The sequence below is a fragment of the Oncorhynchus mykiss genome, chromosome 25 (genome assembly GCF_057628025.1).
Source record: "Oncorhynchus mykiss isolate SJ-2025 chromosome 25, ASM5762802v1, whole genome shotgun sequence".
In the NCBI taxonomy this organism is placed as follows: Eukaryota; Metazoa; Chordata; class Actinopteri; order Salmoniformes; family Salmonidae; genus Oncorhynchus; species Oncorhynchus mykiss.
The window spans coordinates 63,571,006-63,592,976 of record NC_143046.1 but is presented as its reverse complement, the minus strand read 5'-3'; the positions used below and the strand labels follow the sequence as shown (position 1 = coordinate 63,592,976).

Sequence of the window (21,971 nt, the reverse complement as noted above, 5' to 3'; positions counted from 1 at the left end):
TGGTAAAATAGATAAAACTATATATAAAAAAGGTGTTAACAAAAAAAAAATAATGTTACTACCATTATGAGGCACAAACTGGCTTTAGTTTCCCCTCTTCTGTTTCCTTCAGAAATACCTGTTTTCATCATCCGAAAATAAACTGCAAAAATAAAATAACTTGCTCTAACTTTAACAGTTAAGACAAAGGTGTTAACCATGTACAATATGTCCAGCAACACAAACAAAAAAAGCCTCAAATACAATAAAATAGAATAAGAAGAATAACAAATCCATATTTAGTAAACAATAGCGGCAGGTATTATTATGTCAACAATTTACATGAATAATAGTTAGATTGGTTGATTTAATAATTGAACCATTATACCCTGAGTGCAGAATTAGTGACCAACCATCTGAATTATGAAAGGCTAATGCAAGAAGAAGAAAAAAAAAAGGCAAAACACAAGTGTCACATTTTGAAGAATTTCTGCAACTTTATCTTTCCGGAGTGGTGTCAAGCGCCAATAAAATCTCATAGGTCTACATTACAACATCAACAAGGAAAAGCTCTAATCAAATAGAGAGGCCTGTATTTGTGGAAAATAAAACAGACTATACTCCGACACAAAAACCCTCCAAAGTTCACATACTGTGCTTTGCAAAAGTATTCAGACCCCTTGGATTTCTTCACATTTTGTGTTACAATGGGATTCAAAGATTTCATTTAAAAAAAAAATGTCAACAATATATACAAAATACTCTAATATCAAAGTGGAAGAAAAAAGCATTTTTTTATATAATGCAATAACTAAAATAGTCGTTGCATAAGTATTCAGCCCCTTTGTTTAGGAAAGCCTAAACTAGTTCAGGAGAAAAATGAGGCTTAACAAATCACAAGAAGTTACATGGACTCTGTCCATGTAATAGGGGTTGACAGGATTTTTTATGGCTAACCCTTACTCTGTCCCCCATACACACAACATCTGTAAGCACAGATTAAACTACAAAGACCAGGGAGCTTTTCGAAAACCTCATTACAAAGTGCAGTGATTAGTAGATGGGTAACAATAACAAATCAGACATTGAATATATTTTTAAGCATTGTCTAGTTAATAATTATGCTGGGAATTATGTATTAAACTACCCAGACAACTCAAAGATAGTCATCCTTCTGAACTGAGCTGCAGGACAGGTGATTTTAAAACAGCTAAATAGTTCAATGGCTGTGATGGGAGAGAACCGAGGATGGTTCAACAACATCGTAAATGACAGTGAAAATAACATCAATTTAGCAAATAAAATATACTCCAAAACATGCATATTGTATGCAACAAGGCACTAAAGTAATAATGCAAAGAAAAACATGGCAAAGGAACACACTTTTTGGCCTAAATGTAACGCCATATGTTTTGGCAAATCCAACAAAACATATCACTAAGTAACTAACTGCATCCTTATTTTCAAGCATGGTGGTGCTGCATGGGCATACTTGTCATCAGCAAATACTGGCATGTTTTTCAGGATAAAAATAAGTAGGATACAGCTAAGCACAGGCAAAATCCTGAGCAAAACCTGCTTCAGTCTGCTTTACACCAGAGACTAAGAGAGCAATTCACCTTTCAGCAGGACAATAACCTACAAAACAAGGCCAAATCTACACTGGAATTGCTTACCAAGAAGACAGTGAATGTTCCAATTTTTACTTAAATCTGCTTGAAATACTAAAATGGCAACACTTGACAGAGCATGAAGAATTTAAAAAAAATAACAATAAATGAAGAAATCAAAGGGGTCTGAATACCTTTGCAAGGTAACACTAATGGCTGGCCTGTGGGGTCAAAGGTTAGAGGTCAGATGGGCTTGGTGGTGCTGTTGTAGACAAGGCGCTCTGTGTCCTCCTTGGTGTGGACCTGGGTGCCGTTGATGGGTACCCGCTGGCGCTGAGGCTGCTTCTTCCTGCCCTTCATGAAGCAGTAACATAGAACAACCAGCAGTATGATGATGGCCAGGCCAAGCAGTGCGGCTATTGCTATGCTACCTGAGAGAGGATGGGCATGAAGACACACACACACCAGTAAGTCAATAACTAAATAAAAAGGAGCCTGCATGTGCAGGGCAGCAAAAGCTAGACAACAGACACGATCAATCATGTGGAACATTCATGGTGTCTGAATTAAGTGAAGAGAATGGGCAGGGAAGCAGACAGCTTCATCATCACCTCAAGATATTTGTGACCAGCTTTGACCCCCAGGTCCCTTAAAATTGATGGGGTGGAAGAATTGGATTTAAAAAGGAGTATTGTCAGGGTGTCTTTTCCATGGACTTGAGTGATTGTAAAGGAGCACAATTCATTCTAAGGGACAAAGGCCCCATCTTCATGAGGTAACTACAGAAGAAATGCTGAATAAAGAAATAATTACCAGTATGGCCTTGAGTGTCCTGGTATTCAAAGGACTCCTTTCTCTCAAATATGTCCTTTTCTGAACACATAGTAAGGATAACAGACAATACAAGTTAGTATACACTGCTACAGTATTCTTGATATACAGTTGAAGTCGGAAGTTTACATACACTTAGGTTGGAGTCATTAAAACTTGTTTTTCAACCACTCCACAAATTTCTTGTTAACAAACTGTAGGTTTTTCAAGTTGGTTAGGACATCTACTTTGTGCATGACACAAGTCATTTTCCCAACAATTGTTTACAGAGAGTATTTCACTTATAATTCACTATATCACAATTCCTGTGGGTCAGAAGTTAACATACACTAAGTTGACTGTGCTGTTAAACAGCTTGGAAAATTACAGAAAATTATGTCATGGCGTTAGAAGCTTCCGATAGGCTAATTGACATAATTTGAGTCAATTGGAGGTGTACCTGTGGATGTATTTCAAGGCCTACCTTCAAACCCAGTGCCTCTTTGCTTGACATCATGGGAAAAATCCAAGACCTCAGAGGTCTACAATCTTTTTTCTACAAGTCTGGATCATCCTTGGGAGCCATTTCCAAATGCCTGAAGGTACCACGTTCATCTGTACAAACAATAGTACGCAAGTATAAAAACCATGGGACCATGCAGCCATCATACCACTCAGGAAGGAGACGCGTTCTGTCTCCTAGAGATGAACGTACTTTGGTGCGAAACGTGCAAATCAATCCCAGAACAACAGCAAAGTACCTTGTGAAGATGCCGGAGGAAACAGGTACAAAGCTATCTATATCCACAATAAAACGAGTCCTATATCAACATAACCTGAAAGGCCGCTCAGCAAGGAAGACTACGGTGTGCAACTGCACATGGGGACAAAGATAATACTTTTTGGAGAAATGTCCTCTGGTCTGATGAAGCAAAAATGTCCATAAAGACCATTGTTATGTTTGGAGGAAAAAGCCAAAGAACACCATCCCAACCGTGAAGCATGGGGGTGGCAGCATCATGTTGTGGGGGTGCTTTGCTGCAGGAGGGACTGGTGCACTTCACAAAATAGATGGCTTCATGAGGGAGGAAAATGATGTGGATATATTGAAGCAACATCTCAAGACATCAGTCAGGAAGTTAAAGCTTGGTCACAAATGGGTCTTCTAAATGGACAATGACCCCAAGCACACTTCCAAAGTTGTGGCAAAATGGCTTAAGGACAACAAAGTCAAGGTATTGGAGTGGCCATCACAAAGCCCTGACGTTCAACCCTATAGAAAATTTGTGGGCAGAACTGAAAAAGGGTGTGCGAGCAAGGAGGCCTACAAACCTGACTCAGTTACACCAGCTCTGTCAGGAGGAATGGGCCAAAATTCACACAACCTATTGTGGGAAGCTTGTGGAAGGCTACCCGAAACGTTTGACACAAGTTAAACAATTTAAAGGCAATGATACCAAATACTAATTGAGTGTATGTAATCTTTTGACCCACTGGGAATGTGATGAAAGAAATAAAAGCTGAAAGAAATAATTTCCCCTACTATTATTCTGACATTTCACATTATTAAAACAAAGTGGTGATCCTAACTGATCTAAGACAGGGAATTTTTACTAGGATTAAATGTCAGGAATTGTGAAAAAATTAGTTCAAATATATTTGGCTAAGGTGTATGTAAACATCCGACTTCAACTGTACACAATGTAGGGGTGCTGACATGGGAGCATGGATCTCAAACATTCCCTTCAGTTCTCATTATTATGGTCTCAAAGGGTAATATAACAGTACAACCATTTTTAAAATCAGTTGAAAGTGTTGTAATGGCTACAGAACACAAACCCACCTGTTACCAGTTTGCAGGTCGTCATACAAGTATCTTCAGTGTCAAATCTGTTGTCATTCCCGTCGCAGCCGCCATAGTTGAAACGGAAACACTTCTCGTAGAGAGGGTTGTAGTACCACTTGGTAAAACTGTCACGACAGTGTCCCGTTTTGGGGTGAACTGTGCAGCGAACTATGGTTGAAAGAATGTGTGTGAGATCAATCAGTGTTTGTGAGACAAATCAGTGTTTGTAAGAAGCACAAAAGGTGACCAGTTAACTCAAAAACAATATCCTAGATTGATCCTATTACTGTCTCAAAACAGTAAAACTCAAATAACCTTTCTGTTCATCCACAGGAATTTGCAGTAGAATCCGGAACTTGTCGTTCACTGGTGAAAGGAATAAAACAAGAGTTTAGCAACTTCACATGTCAACAAACAATGATGTCAGTGGTAATGCAAGGTCAGTGGTAATGCAAGGTCAGTGGTAATGCAAGGTCAGTGGTAATGCAAGGTCAGTGGTAATGCAAGGTCAGTGGTAATGCAAGATCAGTGATAAGTTAAGGCCAGTGATAAGTTAAGGCCAGTGAAGTCTTGTATGTAAATTAGGGTTGGTTTGCATAGCCATAGCCTGCACTCACAGTACTCGCAGTTCTCCTCGTCTGAGCCGTCGCTGCACTGCTGCTCCTTGTCACACTCCAGGCCTTGGTCAAGGCAGCAGCTGTTGGCACAGGTGAACTGGCCTGACCTACAGGGGATCCCACACACCTCTAAACACAACAACACAGTTGAACAGAACAGGTAGGTTGAGAGTAACCTTTACTCAATACAGAGAAACATGATGCAGTGCACAGCTAACCCATGCATCCTATAAGTCTCAATGAACAGGTACATTCCCCTCCATATGTATTTGGACAGTAAAGCTAAACATTTGAATTGTGTGTCTATACTCCAGCATTTTAGATTTGACAGAATGTTTCATATCAGGCGACAGTACATAATGTCACCTTTTATTCAAGGGTATTTTCATACATGTCTGTTTTGCCATTTAGAAATGAATGCACTTCATGTATCTAGTCCCCCCATTTGAAGATGTCGTTTTTAGTATCAAATTATATATCAAATATATCAAATATCAAATTTTTAGTATCAATATCAAAGTGCATGCAATGACTACATTAAGCTTGTGACTTTACAAACTTGTTGATTGCATTTGCGGTGTGTTTGGTTGTGTTTTCAATTATGTTTTGCCCAATAGGAACTGAATGGTGAATAATGTATTTTTTATTGTAAGTAATAATATAAGATGTTTCTGAACCCCCCCCCCCCCCCAAAAAAAAAGATGTAACCTCCCCTGTTATTGGTAATGGTGAGAGATTAGCATGTTTTGTTGTAGCCTCGTAACGGCATCTCACTCATCATTCTTCATTCATTTTCTTAATCATGGCATTATCAGGATTCCTTTAGAAGTGGTCAAAAACATCTAATCTACTCACTTGGAAAGAAAATGACTCCAGTCATCATCCTTCAGTTACTACTGGGCAAAACATAACCCATAATCTGTGAAAGCATCCAACACGTTTGTAGAATCACAAGCTTCATGTAGCCATTGAGTGGGATATGGTACCAAATACTAAACTTGACTACTTTGATAGACTATAAGCAAATTTGTCCAAATACTTATGACTTCTTCACAAGGAGGGGGGACTAGATACACAAAGTGCTTTCATTTCTAAACGGTAAAACAGATCTATATGAAAATCCCCCCCAAAACATTCCCATTGATCCACACAATTAAAAAAAAAAATGAATTAGGAAAAAAAAATAAACTAAATGAGAATGTCTTGATTGTGTATGTCTTCACACCCCAGAGTTAATACTTGGTGGAAGCACCTTTGGCAGCCATTACAGCTGTGAATCATTTTGAATAAGATTGTACAGAACTCTTACGGCAACATATATCCATTGTTTTTGTCAAAATTGCTCATGCTCAGTAAATATGGATGGGAATCAGTGATGGATAGCAATATTCAAATTGTGTCTAAGATTTTTTAACAAATTTCAGTTGGGACAGACTGGACCAATCAGGAACACTCAACACCGGTTGGAAATCCATTCTAGTGCGTCTTTGGCATTACAATTTGTGTAATTATCCCGCAGAAAACTGAAACTCAGGGACCCGTTTTCCTCTAACTTTTTACCTGAACTTTGAGCCTTTTATATTTATTTGGATTCTAACAAACTCCCCAGTCCCTGCTGGTGACAAGCATACCCATAACATGATACTGTAACCACAATACTTGAAAACACAAATTGCATGCATTCCACATTACAGGCCTGTATGATAAAGTGAAAAGGAAGCCGGTGTTAAAAAAAACACTCCAAATCATACATTCTGTTAGAAACAAGGCCGTTACGTAACACTGCAAGACAACATGGCAAAAGACATGAACTTTTTTGGCCTAAGTTAAAAACTACATATTTGGGTCAAATCCAATTCAACAGACTGAAACCCTCTGTATTTTCAAGTATTATATTGGCAGCATCATGTTATTGGTATGCTTGTCATTGGCAAGAACTTGGTGGTTTTTCAGGATCAAAAGAAATATGAAAGGAGCAAAGCCCAGGTAAAAAGTCAAAGGAAAACCTACCTCAAGAGTTTTATTTTCAGCGAGATAATTACACAAATTTTTATGCCAAAGACACCAGAATGGCTTTCCAAAAGGTGTTGAGTGTTCATGAGTGGTCTAGTCTCATTCCTGACTTAAATGTACTTTAAAAAGTAGAGACATGGTTTGAATATTGCAGTCCATCAATGATCCCCAACCAACTTTACTGAGCTTGAAACAATGGACATATGTTGCCCTAAGACCTTTGCAAAGTTCGTAGAATATTTTTCCAAATTATTTATAGCTGTAATGGCTGCCAAAGGTGCTTAGACCAAGAATTAACTCTGGGGTGTGAAGATATACGCAATCGAGACTTTTTTTAATTAACATTTTATTAAACGTTTTACTATAACTTTGAAAATGTGGAGTACGCTGTGTCGATCTGTATGTATAAATAGCATTTATTATTATTTTAAGGCAGCTAAATTTGAAGGTTAGAGGTCTGTAGACTAACTAGGCACTGTATATCTGTCAGCATGTATCAATGGGTGTGGGATGCATAGCCAAAAGGTCTACAGCTGAAGACATTCAATGAAATGCAGGTTAGTCTTACCTCTAGGGGCTGGAAGTGGCCCACTTCTGCCACTGACAACGCTGGACATAACTACATGAAAGGAAATGCCAATCAATTAACCAATCAACCAACTGTTCTTAGAGAGGCAAGAGGGATCTGTACAGTACCTGAAACCCCATCACAGGCATTGGTACACTCCTGGAGGGACAGGTAGTTGTTGAGGTTCTCTCTGCAGCCCCCAAACAGGAACTCCTCACACTTTTCTGAGGCTGCATTGTAGTGCCAGCGGGGGAAGGACCCACGACAGGGACCCACCTTCTTGGGGACCAGGCAGTGATCTGGAGGATAAAGGGAAAGGGAGATACCTAGTCAGTTGTACAACTGAATGCCTTCAACTGAAATGTGTTTTCCGCATTTAACCCAACCCCTCTGAATCAGAGAGGTGCGGGGGGGGGGCTGCCTTAATCGACATCCATGTCTTCGGCGCCCGGGGAACAGTGGGTTAACTGCCTTGCTCAGGGGCAGAACAACATATTTTTTACCTTGTCAGCTCAGGGATTCAATCTAGCAACCTTTCGGTTACTGGCCCAACACTCTAATCAATAGGCTACCTGCCACCCCAACTAAAGCATCAGAGAGGTGATTGGGGGAGGGGAGGGCATAGGTAATTTTCCTTCATATTAGCCCTACTTCAACCACTGGAGATACATTTGGATGCATCTTGGAAGAAAGCAGACATGACTGATATAACACAGACAGAGGAAGTGGTTCCTCTTGTGCAATGCCAAGCAATACATCTCACGACAAGCTGGTTGATGCTTTAGAACCAACCTGTTTACTTAAAAAACTATTTTGTATGAGTCATTACATTACATTGCACTGCCATTCCATCATTACAATATGAAAGTGAATTGATGCATTAAGAATAACATTATAGGTAGAGAACGATTCACAGTATACATATCGTTTTGCTGAGAGGGGAGAGTATCTTTAATTATGATTATTCTAGCATTTCTAATTGTGATTCGTCCAGCATTGAGGCAGGCAGCCATTTCGGTAGAAATGTATTGTGGTGGCTCACGTCAGGGATCACTGCTATACCTTGGTCTTTTCCTCAGAGGAACATTCCTCACACCATTCCGAGTAGAGACTTGTTAATGGGTAACTGAATCAATGAATGGTTAATAGTCTCTGCTCAGTCTGCTAAGACTGTGAACGAGTTCAACATGCTCCAAAAATGTATAACTGACTCATTAGAAATAACATCAAAGTGTTTGAGTATCAAGAGTCTGCCTTTATCAAGACAATAAAAGAGTTTGCTTGTGTTTGTGAAACCCAAGCTCAAACCAGACAGACGGGTTATAAAAAGGGGGGGAAGTGATGTGAAAACATTCCAACCACAGCTATCCTCACTTCCTGTTTCTTCTGAACTTCCAGGAAGTGTCTATCCATTCTATATACACACGCTCACGTTACTGGGTAGTGCAGAGACAACCCCTCCATTGTCTAATTCCTAAGTATTCCCTGTTAATCTATAATGAGCAGCAGGGCAACGCTATTGATCTACCAAGTATAAGCCAGTGTGATAATGAGTTGTCATCCTGTTATGACCTCATACAGTCATTCATGGAAGACATATCTGTTTTTCTGTCAAACTCACAACCAATGAGGAAACGGGTACTAGGAAAACAACAACGCTAAGCTGTTGTAAGTAGAGCTTGAGCCCACATATAGATGTCTAAGCCGGGTCAAATCTACTTGTGAATGGTGCCTTTTTAAATCTGTAAATCTAGATTTTGTTCTACGGAAATCAGAGGAGCTTACCTGGAAATGTATTTTTGTCATTTTAATATGCATACTTCCTGTCACGTTGGCATGAAAAGGTGATCATTATGATAAAGTCTTGTTGTAATAAACCCAACTTAAACCAGTACAACCGGTAAAAGTAATCAACAAGCATTTGAAAGCCATACAAATTATTTATGAACTTAACATGCAACCTATACTTGAAATTAGGTATTTCTTCTTCACAGCAAAATGCAAACTGCAAAGACAGTTTCCTCGATTTGAAGAAAAAATAGAATTTCAAAGTAATCCCTTTTATTGCATTCACTTGCATTGTGTGTTCAGTGTCAAATAAAGTCAGAAGGGCATCAGTCCTTCTCACCTCAAGGACATAGTTTATCACAGTGTACCTACTCTTAACACATGACAGATCACTGATGTAGGCCACTTTAAAGACAAACAAATAGAGGAGACATGAGTCATGTCTGGTATGACACAATGTGAGTCAGGAACAAAACATGAGTACTCAGAAACTGCATACCTATTCATCTTTAAAACTCGCACACACACATTCAAACTTGACCTTAATGTTGAGTATCTTCAGCAGAGTGAAATGCAGAAGCAGATTGACTGTTAGAAGTGATATGATCAAAACAATAATGTCATAAACCAACTAATAAAAGAAGACATGACAGAATGGAGGAGCACAGCCAGGCAGTCAAATAGATGACATCTGATTTTGCATAAGGGAAACTTCTAGTTAACTTATACAGGGATCTACGTGGTTTTCATGTCATGCTGACACTAACATGCAGTCCCACATATAACATAAAAGAGGAATGTCTCACCACATAAGAAACAACCGTTTCTCTGCTATGAGAAATCATTCTCACTTTAGTTTGATTTCCTACACAGGCAACTTACGGTGTAGAAGTAAATTGAAATTCAATATACAGCATGAATTTCCCTTCACCCCCAACACAGCTATGTTAAACTGTATAGCTAGGTGACTTCTGTAGGTGTTTCACATAGACTATAGCATACTCACCCTCAGACTGCTCAGGGGTGAGCACCAGGATGGTGATCTGGGTTTGGTCGGACTGCCCGCTGGAGTCTGTGACGGTCAGCTGGAACTTGTACACCCCAGACGTCAGTTTGGACACGATCACTTGGTCATCGAATTGAGTTTTCTAGGAGACGAGGAAAGAAAATGTTTAAATTTGTTGTCTAGTATGGCAGAACTTTGGAAATGGAGTTAATTGTGATCCTCTGGTGTTCTGAGAGTGACCTGTCCATCTCATGTACTCTTACAGTCAGAGAGAAATCTATGATCAGATAAACACCCCAATAATGACTGATCACTCACCTCTATGACAGCGGAGGAGTTGCCTGACACTAGGTGCCACTGGTACGTGACAATCTCGTGGTCGTCTTTGCTCTCAATGCCATTCAGAGTCAAACTTTCCTGGGGCTGGGCCACTCTGTCCGGACCTCCATTGGCCACTGGAGGGTGGTCCTCTTCATCTGAAAGTTGAATACAGCCTTCATCACATATTCAATGCAACATAGTCATATTGAAAATACATGCAGCTTTAAGACAATCTGTTATGTCAGAAACTGTTGTGCAAAGAGTAAACACATCATGGCTGGTTTAAGTTTGACTAGGCTGAACTTTAATGGCATTTGAATGGTTTTGAGTGTCAACACAACATAAGCAAATCCATCAGTTTGGTGGTGCTCATGCACAATTAACTACATCCTGTTGACATACAATATTCACTCGGAGTCAAGTCTGAGTGCAATCCATTACTTGACTCACAGCACAATACCAATCTCCCCTGTAAAAAGCTTTCTCAGCAGCAAAAAAACAGAAACCTATGACAACGGGCCATATAATGAGCCATGGCATGTGGGGACATGCTGGGTAATGCTCTTCTCTAAGCCGGTGGTTTCATCTCCTCTGGAGATAAGAGGCTTGGCTGTTGGGACTGTCTTTGTGGTTTGAGTCAAAAGCCCATTGGGTTGCTTTCTCTGCCCATAATAATATACAGTAGCCAAATGGTCTGCATGTTCAGGTTACTTTAGTAGGTAGTTCAATGTCAACATGAAGTTCATTATGGACATGCCCAACCCTAAATACAGTGCCTTGCGAAAGTATTCGGCCCCCTTGAACTTTACGACCTTTTGCCACATTTCAGGCTTCAAACATAAAGATATAAAACTGTATTTTTTTTGTGAAGAATCAACAACAAGTGGGGCACAATCATGAAGTGGAACGACATTTATTGGATATTTCAAACTTTTTTAACAAATCAAAAACTGAAAAATTGGGCGTGCAAAATTATTCAGCCCCCTTAAGTTAATACTTTGTAGCGCCACCTTTTGCTGTGATTACAGCTGTAAGTCGCTTGGGGTAGGTCTCTATCAGTTTTGCACATCGAGAGACTGAATTTTTTTCCCATTCCTCCTTGCAAAACAGCTCGAGCTCAGTGAGGTTGGATGGAGAGCATTTGTGAACAGCAGTTTTCAGTTCTTTCCACAGATTCTCGATTGGATTCAGGTCTGGACTTTGACTTGGCCATTCTAACACCTGGATATGTTTATTTTTGAACCATTCCATTGTAGATTTTGCTTTATGTTTTGGATCATTGTCTTGTTGGAAGACAAATCTCCGTCCCAGTCTCAGGTCTTTTGCAGACTCCATCAGGTTTTCTTCCAGAATGGTCCTGTATTTGGCTCCATCCATCTTCCCATCAATTTTAACCATCTTCCCTGTCCCTGCTGAAGAAAAGCAGGCCCAAACCATGATGCTGCCACCACCATGTTTGACAGTGGGGATGGTGTGTTCAGTGTGATGAGCTGTGTTGCTTTTACGCCAAACATAACGTTTTGCATTGTTGCCAAAAAGTTCCATTTTGGTTTCATCTGACCAGAGCACCTTCTTCCACATGTTTGGTGTGTCTCCCAGGTGGCTTGTGGTAAACTTTAAACACTTTTTATGGATATCTTTAAGAAATGGCTTTCTTCTTGCCACTCTTCCATAAAGGCCAGATTTGTGCAATATACGACTGATTGTTGTCCTATGGACAGAGTCTCCCACCTCAGCTGTAGATCTCTGCAGTTCATCCAGAGTGATCATGGGCCTCTTGGCTGCATCTCTGATCAGTCTTCTCCTTGTATGAGCTGAAAGTTTAGAGGGACGGCCAGGTCTTGGTAGATTTGCAGTGGTCTGATACTCCTTCCATTTCAATATTATCGCTTGCACAGTGCTCCTTGGGATGTTTAAAGCTTGGGAAATGTTTTTGTTTCCAAATCCGGCTTTAAACTTCTTCACAACAGTATCTCGGACCTGCCTGGTGTGTTCCTTGTTCTTCATGATGCTCTCAGCGCTTTTAACGGACCTCTGAGACTATCACAGTGCAGGTGCATTTATACGGAGACTTGATTACACACAGGTGGATTGTATTTATCATCATTAGTCATTTAGGTCAACATTGGATCATTCAGAGATCCTCACTGAACTTCTGGAGAGAGTTTGCTGCACTGAAAGTAAAGGGGCTGAATAATTTTGCACGCCCAATTTTTTAGTTTTTGATTTGTTAAAAAAGTTTGAAATATCCAATAAATGTCGTTCCACTTCATGATTGTGTCCCACTTGTTCTTGATTCTTCACAAAAAAATACAGTTATATCTTTATGCTTGAAGCCTGAAATGTGGCAAAAGGTCGCAAAGTTCAAGGGGGCCGAATACTTTCGCAAGGCACTGTATATGAGTAGACTCAATTAGTTAATTTGACGAGTGTCTATGTTGTGATGGGTGAGAGTGATACCCATCTTACCTGGGAACCCATTTGTTGCCAGATCACTTGCATACACAGAGTCTATGATGTAGTTCTGGAATCCCTTCTTCCTGACAAATCGGCAGACGTAGCTCTGCTTGTATAGACAGTCAAAGAGAAAGCATGACTTAATCATGCCCTCATCTGAAACCTCCATGAAAGCGACATTACATCTGGGGTCTTTGCAGCAGGAGCGTATACAGTCATTGGAGCGCTCAACTTTCACTGAAGAGATGAAAGTCGCACCGTCTTTGACCGACTCATTGGTATCGAGAACGAAATCGTCTCTGCCCTTCTTGAACTTGTCCAAACATTGTTCCCCGAATGCCTGAGCCTCCGCGTGCCCCAGGAAAATAATACAACACACCGAAGCGCCCAATAACAATCCAATTTGGAGAGAGGTCATTCTACAAGACATTCCAGGAAAACTATTAATCACAAATACAACCCAGCGGATGATCTGAAAACAGAGTGATATAAGCAATTTAAAATACGTAACATATAGCATGGAATGCCTTGTGATTAAATATAAATTATTAAAATGAAAATAGTTTCTTTAAGTAGTCGTAACATGATCTAAATAAAATAAGATAACATTTCCACACACACACACAATCATTTATAGACAAACGTAGGACTTTTGTCAGCGGCAGTGTCTCTCTCTTCCTGATTTCAAAGGTAGCCTAAGAATTACGTCAAGAACAGCAAATTAATAATCCAATATCTATCTCTTCTGTAACTTTATAGGTCCATATTTCTTCAAAAACAACACTTAGAATTAACAAAAATGTGTCACCTGTAAATTCTGTGTCTGTCGTCGATTATTCTATACAAACTATCAAAATATTTCCATTTCACAGGTGTGTTTCTGTCGGGTACCAGGGGTGTAATCATTAGTCCAAAACGTTTTGCAACGGAAACCATTTACTCAAAACGGAAAACATTTTGCAAAGAAAACGAGTTTCTATTGGACAAATTCAATTAGGTCGCTGCCCATTTCGTTCCGTTTGATTATGTTGTGAATACACCCCTGTTACATACAGGAAGTGAAATTCTACTCCCATCTTGACCACACCGAATATTATTGATATAATGACAAGATATATGTCTCTCCGCCATAACAATGGGAATCGTTGTCCACAAAGCGGCACAGCGGGCTGTCTAGATCCCGCTGAACCTTTATTTGGATTGGTGGATATATCTCATTATTGTACATAATTGAATACTCGATGAGGGTTGTTGACGTCAACCGCCTGTATGCTACTAGCCTCATTTCATGAATATGCATAGCCATCTCGAGACAACTTCGATATAGTGTTTTTTCTCAAAGTTGCCGGGATGTCACGTGTCCTACTTATACAAGTACACTCCTAACAACTTTAGCATTACGAAACGTATGTTCGATCAAATAAACCTCACGTAGCAAAAATGAATAGTTTATTTGTTGACCAAATTCGACTCATGACCTCCATACAAAAACGAATTGCTTGGTTGGCAAAACAACGCCACCTGCTGGAGGGAGACAGATTTTCCACCGAGGGGACCAAAAACATTCACGATGCCACTCCACTTGTGTCAAGGGAAGAGTAGAATACTTTTAAAGAAAAGAAGAGATTGATTAAATATTGTTCTTGAAATATTTTATTCACAATAGTCCTATGGTAATCGATGGCTTTCATAATGGCGACCGGTCTTATTCATATGACCCAAGATGTGAACACAATAGATGGTTGATGGCTTCAAGGATCCACCTACACCCAAATACCCGAGTCAGGTCCGAATACAGAATTATAAATAATGTCACGGGTCTGGGTCGAATCTGATTTTCACGAGTCTCGGGTATGTGTAATTTTAACTGACTTGTCTGTAGGGCTGTACAGATCCGAACGTGACTGCTGCAGTTGAGAGAGATCGAGAAATTTGATAATTGATGCTGCTGCTCTTGCTTTTCAGGAGAGTGGAACATGGCGCATGTAGCTTGTTGGTCATAAGTCATCAAAGCAGGAATACCACAGTTTGAGTCATAATACCCGTAAACCACGGAAATGGTTCCAATCGTTTTTTCACCATTCATTTTTCGGTAGGGGTCAAGGGAAGATAATTAAACGTTGGCGATTATCGTCTGACTACACGAACGATGAGCTAACGTTTAACTAGCGAGCTAAACTTTAGATAAATATCCATGCCCTGATGGACTAACATTGCCAAGTACATCACCACGTGGAAAAGTGACTAACTTACACGAACGGTGAGCTAACGTTAACTGGCTCACGAAGGACTTGTTGTCGCAATGTTTGCCCATAGAAAACACATGGTTTTGTTCCACGAGTACATCTGTTGTACATAACTAATCAAATGACATGTAAAGTCACCAGCAGAGATGTGAATTAAGCTAGCCCGAGGCTAGTACTTTTCAGACTGGGCTAGTAAATAATGTGCCAAACTAACCTGATTCAGTAGTAGGAAATGTGCCAAACTAGCCTGACACAGCAGTGACATTTAGCCTTTTCAAACATGCCACAGATTTAGGACCTGCATGTTACCTGGGCTAGTACAAATCGTGGTCTGCTGGCCAGTGCCCAAATTCCTTACATTCCATCCATGCATGTCGGTCCCTTATCACTGTTGGTCCTCCTCAGTGACCTCACGGCTGAGGGTTTTAATTTTCCTCTTGCTCATTGCAATACTTCACCTCTTCGGGCAAATAGTAACCTTCACTGTCCTGATCATCTAGTTGAACATTCCAGATAATTCCTCTATCCCAGCAGAAATGTATCATCCACATAGTAGGATTTTTGATGTGCAGAAAAGCCCAGTCTATTTTACTGTTACTATAGTCAAGTCTGTGGGTTATGGTATTTTAATATAGATGTTACCATTTTAGTAATCAACTTAGCTAGCAAGTTTTTTTTTTAAATCTTTCAGATGGGCAGACCGGAAACCCAGTGACAACACTCAGGTCTGTAGCTGCCATTTTCCGGTGGGAAAGAGAAATGGCCCTGTATTTACCAGAAAAGGTAGCTCATCCACCATGGCAGAAGAGGAAGATCCAGATGGTTGATTGGGAAACAAGAAACAACAATGAGGCATGAGGATTGGTTGTTGAGGGACTGCTTGTCACATTGTCCACGGTGTTTAAAAAAAAGAGAAAAAAAAGAAGATAAACAATGCATTTTCTGTCCAGATAAAGATGGTGATACAGCATTGAAAAAGACCTACCAATGACCAAATGTCTCTGTTTTCCAGTCCAACAGGAGTGCATCTCTCAGACCATCTGGGGCATGGACATCCTGTACCAGTCTGATCCGAGCAGGAGTATCCATTTGTACAGCACATCGAGCCTGTGGACGTACAGGTCAGTAATACATCAAATATAATACAATATTGTGTAAAACATTGCATTTGTAGATGCATCAACATTTGAACTTTATGTCCACTTTTCCCCATGTTTTAGACATGAGGTGTGACATGTGGAACATCAGGCACACCCCACGACAAGCAGTGCATGATCAACACCACTCTCAGCAAGGAGATCTGCTGGAAGTGATGTGCTCTCTCACTCTCACTCATAATTTTAACATCACAAATATACATTCCCACTGAGCCCATGATAAAATGCAATGTGAATTGTGTCGTACTTCTGAATGAAACTGTGAGGAGATGCACTCAGACCAGCCTTTGTGATTAAACGTATGTTAACCTCATTACTTTAGTTGGCTGCTTTGAGCAAAACTTAAATGTAATATAGCCTATTCTAGGAGCCTATTGTTTGTGTATGATCTTTATTCACTGTTCACTTGTTTTTCAACAATATCAAGTATGGGCAGGGACGACTGGGGCCTTCAGCAAGTAAGACACGGGATAAGAAATAATTTCAACATCACAGATATAAATTCCCACTGTGCCCATAATAAAGTTAACTACATTACTTTAGTTGTCTGCTTTGAGCAAAACTTGTATGTAATATAACCTATTCTGGGAGGTGTGTGTGTGAACTATATGGAATATTTCTGGACCTTTTGGCTTCTCTGAAAACAGGTACAATGTGAGTGAGGTCGTCGTGCTGGATGGTGTTGGAGGCTTTGGTGGTCCACACAACGAAGAAGCAGGTGTTCCTTCCTGTGATGTGGAGCTGACCTTTGACCTGGTGCCAGTGAGGGAGGTCTTCCCTCCTTGATTTAAAAATCCTCAGACTTCACTGCCTCTTCAATGGTAAGGTCCCTTGCACCATAGGGACACTTGATCTACACCACTGCTGTGGTACACCAGTAGGCGCCCAAGAGCCCCCGACCAAAGCCCTGACTCCTGCACATCCATCCCTATAGTCATTTTGAATATCTGGATGCCCTCCTCTTCATTATCTGCCCCACTTTAGAGACAGTACCCCATCCAATGATTGATCTGAGAACCCTTTGTAGCAGCGATGTAGTAACGCGCTTGGCCTAACCACTGTTCCATAATTGCTGGCTGTCAACTTCCCTCCTCATGGTGTGCCAGTTGGGGTTGGTGCGCGATCCAACTGTTGCTTGCCGTATAGCCTCCTGCTGCTACACCGACAGCGCCATGCCAGCCAGGATGCTTGCATGCCCTTGTTTTTTTGTTTTTTTTAAACAATGTCCAGTACGGACAGGGATCACAGGGAGGGTAGCGGTTGTTCTGGCTCAGGTTCAAGGAGACATGCTATTCCACTGAACCTGCCACGAAGATGGTTCCTTAGCCATTGAAGATCCTCCTCGGTGGGCTCTCGGGACAGAGGGTTGTAGTCTTCGACTGGGTACAGGTCCTCCACTGACTGTACCTGGTTGGGCACGGCTGTCTTCCTCCACTCGCATTCCACGTCCGTACGGCCAATATTGTGAACCGCCAAAATTGGCTGCATCGCTACACTTACGAGCTCCACGGAGGCGTTTGCATGTGGTAGAGAGAGTGCCCTGGTCACTTATAGAGACCTGCCAAGATGAAGGATGTTAAGTGCCACACGCCTTTCAATACATGACTTTAAACACCTTGAAATGCATTCGTTGTAAGAAATGTGATATATAAATAGTTTGATTTGATTAATGACATTACAGCTGTAAAATATTTAATAAACTGTAATTGCAGTGCAGGTTTTCCATAAACCTTTAATTGATAACTTGGGATTTTATCATTTGACATCAATCATATAGTGGGAAGGATCCTATAAATCTAGACTGTATGAACGCATGTATCACTCTGAATAAATAAATACTGTGCCTTTGAAGATTTGCCTCCGGTTATGAAACTACAATACAGGCTGGATGTCTAAACAAAGTCAGTTCTGAATGGCAATAGATGTTTTGATTCATTCTCATCAATGACAACATTCTAGAACTGAGATATCACTCATCTAAGTCTGGTATCCGGGGTAATATGGTTAATTATTATATAACTGATTAAGTGGCTCTTTCCTTATAGAATGTTGACAGCGGTATAGAACACATTGCATTGCTAAGATGCTTACACTGAACTTAATTACACTCACCGACAGAGGATGAACTTGAACCCTCATGCTGGCCCTGACCAAACCGGTAAGTTGCCCCTCAATATAGTGGCACTTCTCCACACGGCCAGACTGTTTGACTGCTGGAGCCTCGCTCCATGTGTGGCAAAAGTTAGGAGTTATCTTATCAATGGAAAATGGAATTAAAATGATGGAATTTACAGTTAAAGGAGAAGGATCGGCTATACTGACCAAGAGCTAACTGGGCTGCTACTTAATATTCTGAAAGGAGTTGTTATTTGTAACTTTTGGATGAGAAAGCGCATGCACTGCAACCTCAGTTACCTTTGTCACACCAACAGCATCATTGTGCAAAATGGTATGCATGCAAACAAAAGTTCAACATTCACCTGCTACCATTTCTGTCAAGTCGTTTCCACATACAATTTGATGCATACGTTCGATAAATCCAACATGTGCACTGCAACTCAATACTGCAAGGCAAACACAGTGTTCCGTTAGAAATGAATGTACTTCTGGTGTACCAAAACGCAATGACGCTGTCTGTATGATTGAGGCGTTAGCCTAACTAGCTAGCTTAACTAGCTTCTCCCGGTTTGATGCAGTCCAAGACAAGTACTAGATAATAATTTAATGATAATACTCTAGCTATTAGTCTATTGGCTTCTCCCAGTTTGATGCAGTCCAAGACAAGTACTACATAATCATATTTAATGATAATACTCTAGCTAAACTCAGCAAAAAAAGAAACGTCCCTTTTTTAGGACCCTGTCTTTCAAAGATAATTCATAAAAATCCAAACAACCTCACAGAAGGGTTTAAACACTGTTTCCCATGCTTGTTCAATGAACCATAAACAATTAATGAACATGCACCTGTGGAACAGTCGTTAAGACTAACAGTGTAGGCAATTAAGGTCACAGTTATGAAAATGTAGGGCACAAAAGAGGCCTTTCTACTGACTCTGAAAAACACCAAAAGAAAGATGCCCAGGGTACCTGCTAATCTCCGTGAATGTGCCTTAGGCATGCTGCAAGGGAAAATGAGGACTGCAGATGTGGGCAGGGCAATAAATTGCCATGTCTGTACTGTGAGGTGTCTAAGACAGCGCTACAGCGAGACAGGACAGACATCTGATCGTCCTCGCAGTGGCAGACCACATGTAACAACACCTACATAGGATCGGTAAATCGGAACATCACACCTGCGGGACAGGTACAGGATGGCAACAACAACTGCCCGAGTTACACCAGGAACGCACAATCCCTCCATCAGTGCTCAAACTGTCCGCAATAAGCTGAGAGAGGCTAGACTGAGGGCTTATAGGCCTGTTGTTAGGCAGATCCTCACCAGACATCACCGGCAACAATGTCGCCTATGGGCACAAACCCACCATCACTGGACCAGACAGGACTGGCAAAAAGTGCTCATCACTGACGAGTCGCGGTTTCGTCTCAACAGGGGTGATGGTCAGAGTCGCGTTTATCGTCGAAGGAATGAGCGTTACACCGAGGCCTTTACTCTGGAGCGGGATCGATTTGGAGGTGGAGTGTCCGTCATAGTCTGGGTCGGTGTGCCATTCCTCCCAGAAATGTCCGGGAACTTGCAGGTGCCTTGGTGGAAGAGTGGGGTAACATCTCACAGCAAGAACTGGCAAATCTGGTGCAGTCCATGAGGAGGAGATGCACTGCCATACTTAATGCAGCTGGTGGCCACACCAGATACTGACTGTTACTTTTGATTTTGACCTTCCCTTTGTTTAGGGACACATTGTTCCATATTTACACATGTTAAGTTTGCTGAAAATAAACACAGTTGACAGTGAGAGGACGTTTCTTTTTTTGCTGACTTTATTAATCTACTATAGCGCAAGTCGGCTTGATTGTCTCTTGTCTCTCCCTCCTGCTCTCCTGCTCTCCCCCATGTCACTAGCTCACAGTATGGCCCCTCCCCCGCCTTCTAGAGCAGCACCTCTCCCTCTTCTTAGGCTTTATCAGCTTTGGTAAATAAAGTAGTTTAAAAAAATGTTTTTTGCTGCTTCTCTCACTCGGATGGGCTCGAACTTGGTCTAGATCAGACCAGGTCTATACGGAATGGGTCTAGTTGTTCTTGGGTCCGTTCGGAACCGGCCTCTATATTAAAAAAATATTAATGCATATCGGTCCGGGTGGGAAAAGCCCCAGGTCCAATTTGGATGAGCTCCTAGAAGTAGGGGTGTTGAGAATACTGCAGCACACCCTGAAAAATCTGAAAATAAATAAATACAGTACCAGTCAAAAGTTTGGGCACGTAATCATTCAAGGTTTTTTCTTAATTTGTACTATTTTCTACATTGTAAAAGAATAGTGAAGGCATAAACTATGAAATAACACATATGGAATCATGTAGTAGCCAAAAAAGTGTTAAACAAATCAAAATATGTTTTATATTTGAGATTCTTCAAAGTAGCCACGCTTTGCCTTGATGACAGCTTTGCAGTTTTGGCATTCTCTCAACCAGCATCACCTGGAAGGCTTTTCCAACAGTCTTGAACAAAGTTCAAAGTTCAAAGTTCCTACATATGCTGAGCACTTGTTGACTGCTTTTCCCTTACACAGCCTGGAGGTGTGTTGCGTTATTGTTCTGTTGAAAAAAAAATGATAGCGCAAACCAGATGGGATGGCGTATCGCTGCAGAATGCTGTGGTAGCCATGCTGGTTAAGTGTGCCTTCAATTCTAAATGGTGTCACCAGCAAAGCACCCCCACACCATCACACATCCTCCTCCATGCTTCACGGTGGGAACCAGACATGCGGAGATCATCAAATTTGGACTCATCAGACCAAAGGACAAATTTCCACCGGTCTAATGTCCATTGCTCGTGTTTCTTGACCCAAGCAAGTCTTTTCTTATTATTGGTGTCCTTTAGTAGAGGTCCTTTAGGGACGGCAGGAGCGTTGGGCCAGTAACCGAAAGGTTCCTCTGGGCGGTCCTCATGAGAGCCAGTTTCATCATAGCGCTTGATAGTTTTTGCTACTGCACTAGAAGTCTTGCAATTTTCAGAATTGACTGATCTTCATGTCTTAAAGTAATGATGGAATGTCGTTTCTCTTTGCTTATTTGAGCTGTGTTCGAATACCCATACTAACATACTGTAATGAAACGGCAGGGAGCAGGTCTCGAACCCTCGACCTTCGAGCCCGAGGTCCGGCGCGCTATCGAATGTGCCGCAAAAGTATGCTCCAACGCCATGCTTATAAACCCAGGGTCATTGCACTACTCCCTCCTTTCAAAGAGCACGTCCTCGCGCTAGCTTGTGGCTCTACGTCTTACAGGAACGCGCTCACTGGCCAAGCACACACACTGTCGTGGATGCAAGGTCCGATCACTTCCGACACCAATGTAATGAAACAGCAGAGAGCAGGTCTCGAACCCTCGACCTTCGAGCCCAAGGTCCGGCGTGCTATCGACTGTGCCGCAAAA

General features: G+C 41.1%; 1 protein-coding gene and 1 long non-coding RNA gene across 10 annotated transcripts; one reads left to right on the top strand and one right to left on the bottom strand.

Annotated features, from left to right (window-relative positions):
• Positions 1-451: 451 nt before the first annotated feature.
• LOC110505477 (kunitz-type protease inhibitor 1) lies at positions 452-15,651 on the bottom strand. Of its 2 annotated transcripts, none has more exons than XM_021584714.3 (11): positions 15,476-15,651; positions 13,028-13,487; positions 10,556-10,713; positions 10,238-10,379; positions 7,572-7,742; positions 7,444-7,494; positions 4,863-4,991; positions 4,561-4,611; positions 4,243-4,413; positions 2,403-2,462; positions 452-2,020 (listed from the first exon to the last, which is right to left on the bottom strand). In XM_021584714.3, the coding sequence occupies exons 1-11, from the start codon at positions 15,524-15,526 to the stop codon at positions 1,833-1,835; spliced, it is 1,632 nt and encodes a 543-aa protein (XP_021440389.3). In that variant the 5' UTR covers positions 15,527-15,651; the 3' UTR covers positions 452-1,832. The 2 variants fall into 2 exon arrangements, with proteins under 2 accessions (XP_021440389.3, XP_021440392.3); XM_021584717.3 differs by lacking the exon at positions 15,476-15,651 and adding an exon at positions 13,824-14,047.
• On the top strand, positions 14,368-18,269 carry LOC110505478 (uncharacterized). Of its 8 annotated transcripts, none has more exons than XR_016491953.1 (4): positions 14,368-14,801; positions 15,953-16,158; positions 16,274-16,382; positions 16,482-18,269. It is a non-coding gene; the product is annotated as an uncharacterized LOC110505478 (long non-coding RNA). The 8 variants fall into 8 exon arrangements; XR_016491951.1 differs by having other exon boundaries at positions 14,426-15,275; positions 15,953-16,113; XR_016491952.1 differs by having other exon boundaries at positions 14,517-14,866; positions 15,953-16,113.
• Positions 18,270-21,971: the final 3,702 nt, after the last annotated feature.

Bases quoted from the DNA above. Each gene is read 5' to 3' on its own strand.
- LOC110505477 (XM_021584714.3), bottom strand. From the start codon at position 15,526: ATGTCACTGCTGTGTCAGGCTAGTTTGGCACATTTCCTACTACTGAAT. The intron at 10,714-13,027 runs GTAAGATGGGTA...TTCAACTTTCAG, and splicing joins GGCAACAAATGGGTTCCCAG to ATGAAGAGGACCACCCTCCA. The intron at 4,414-4,560 runs GTTATTTGAGTT...TTTCAACCATAG, and splicing joins TCCTGTGGATGAACAGAAAG to TTCGCTGCACAGTTCACCCC.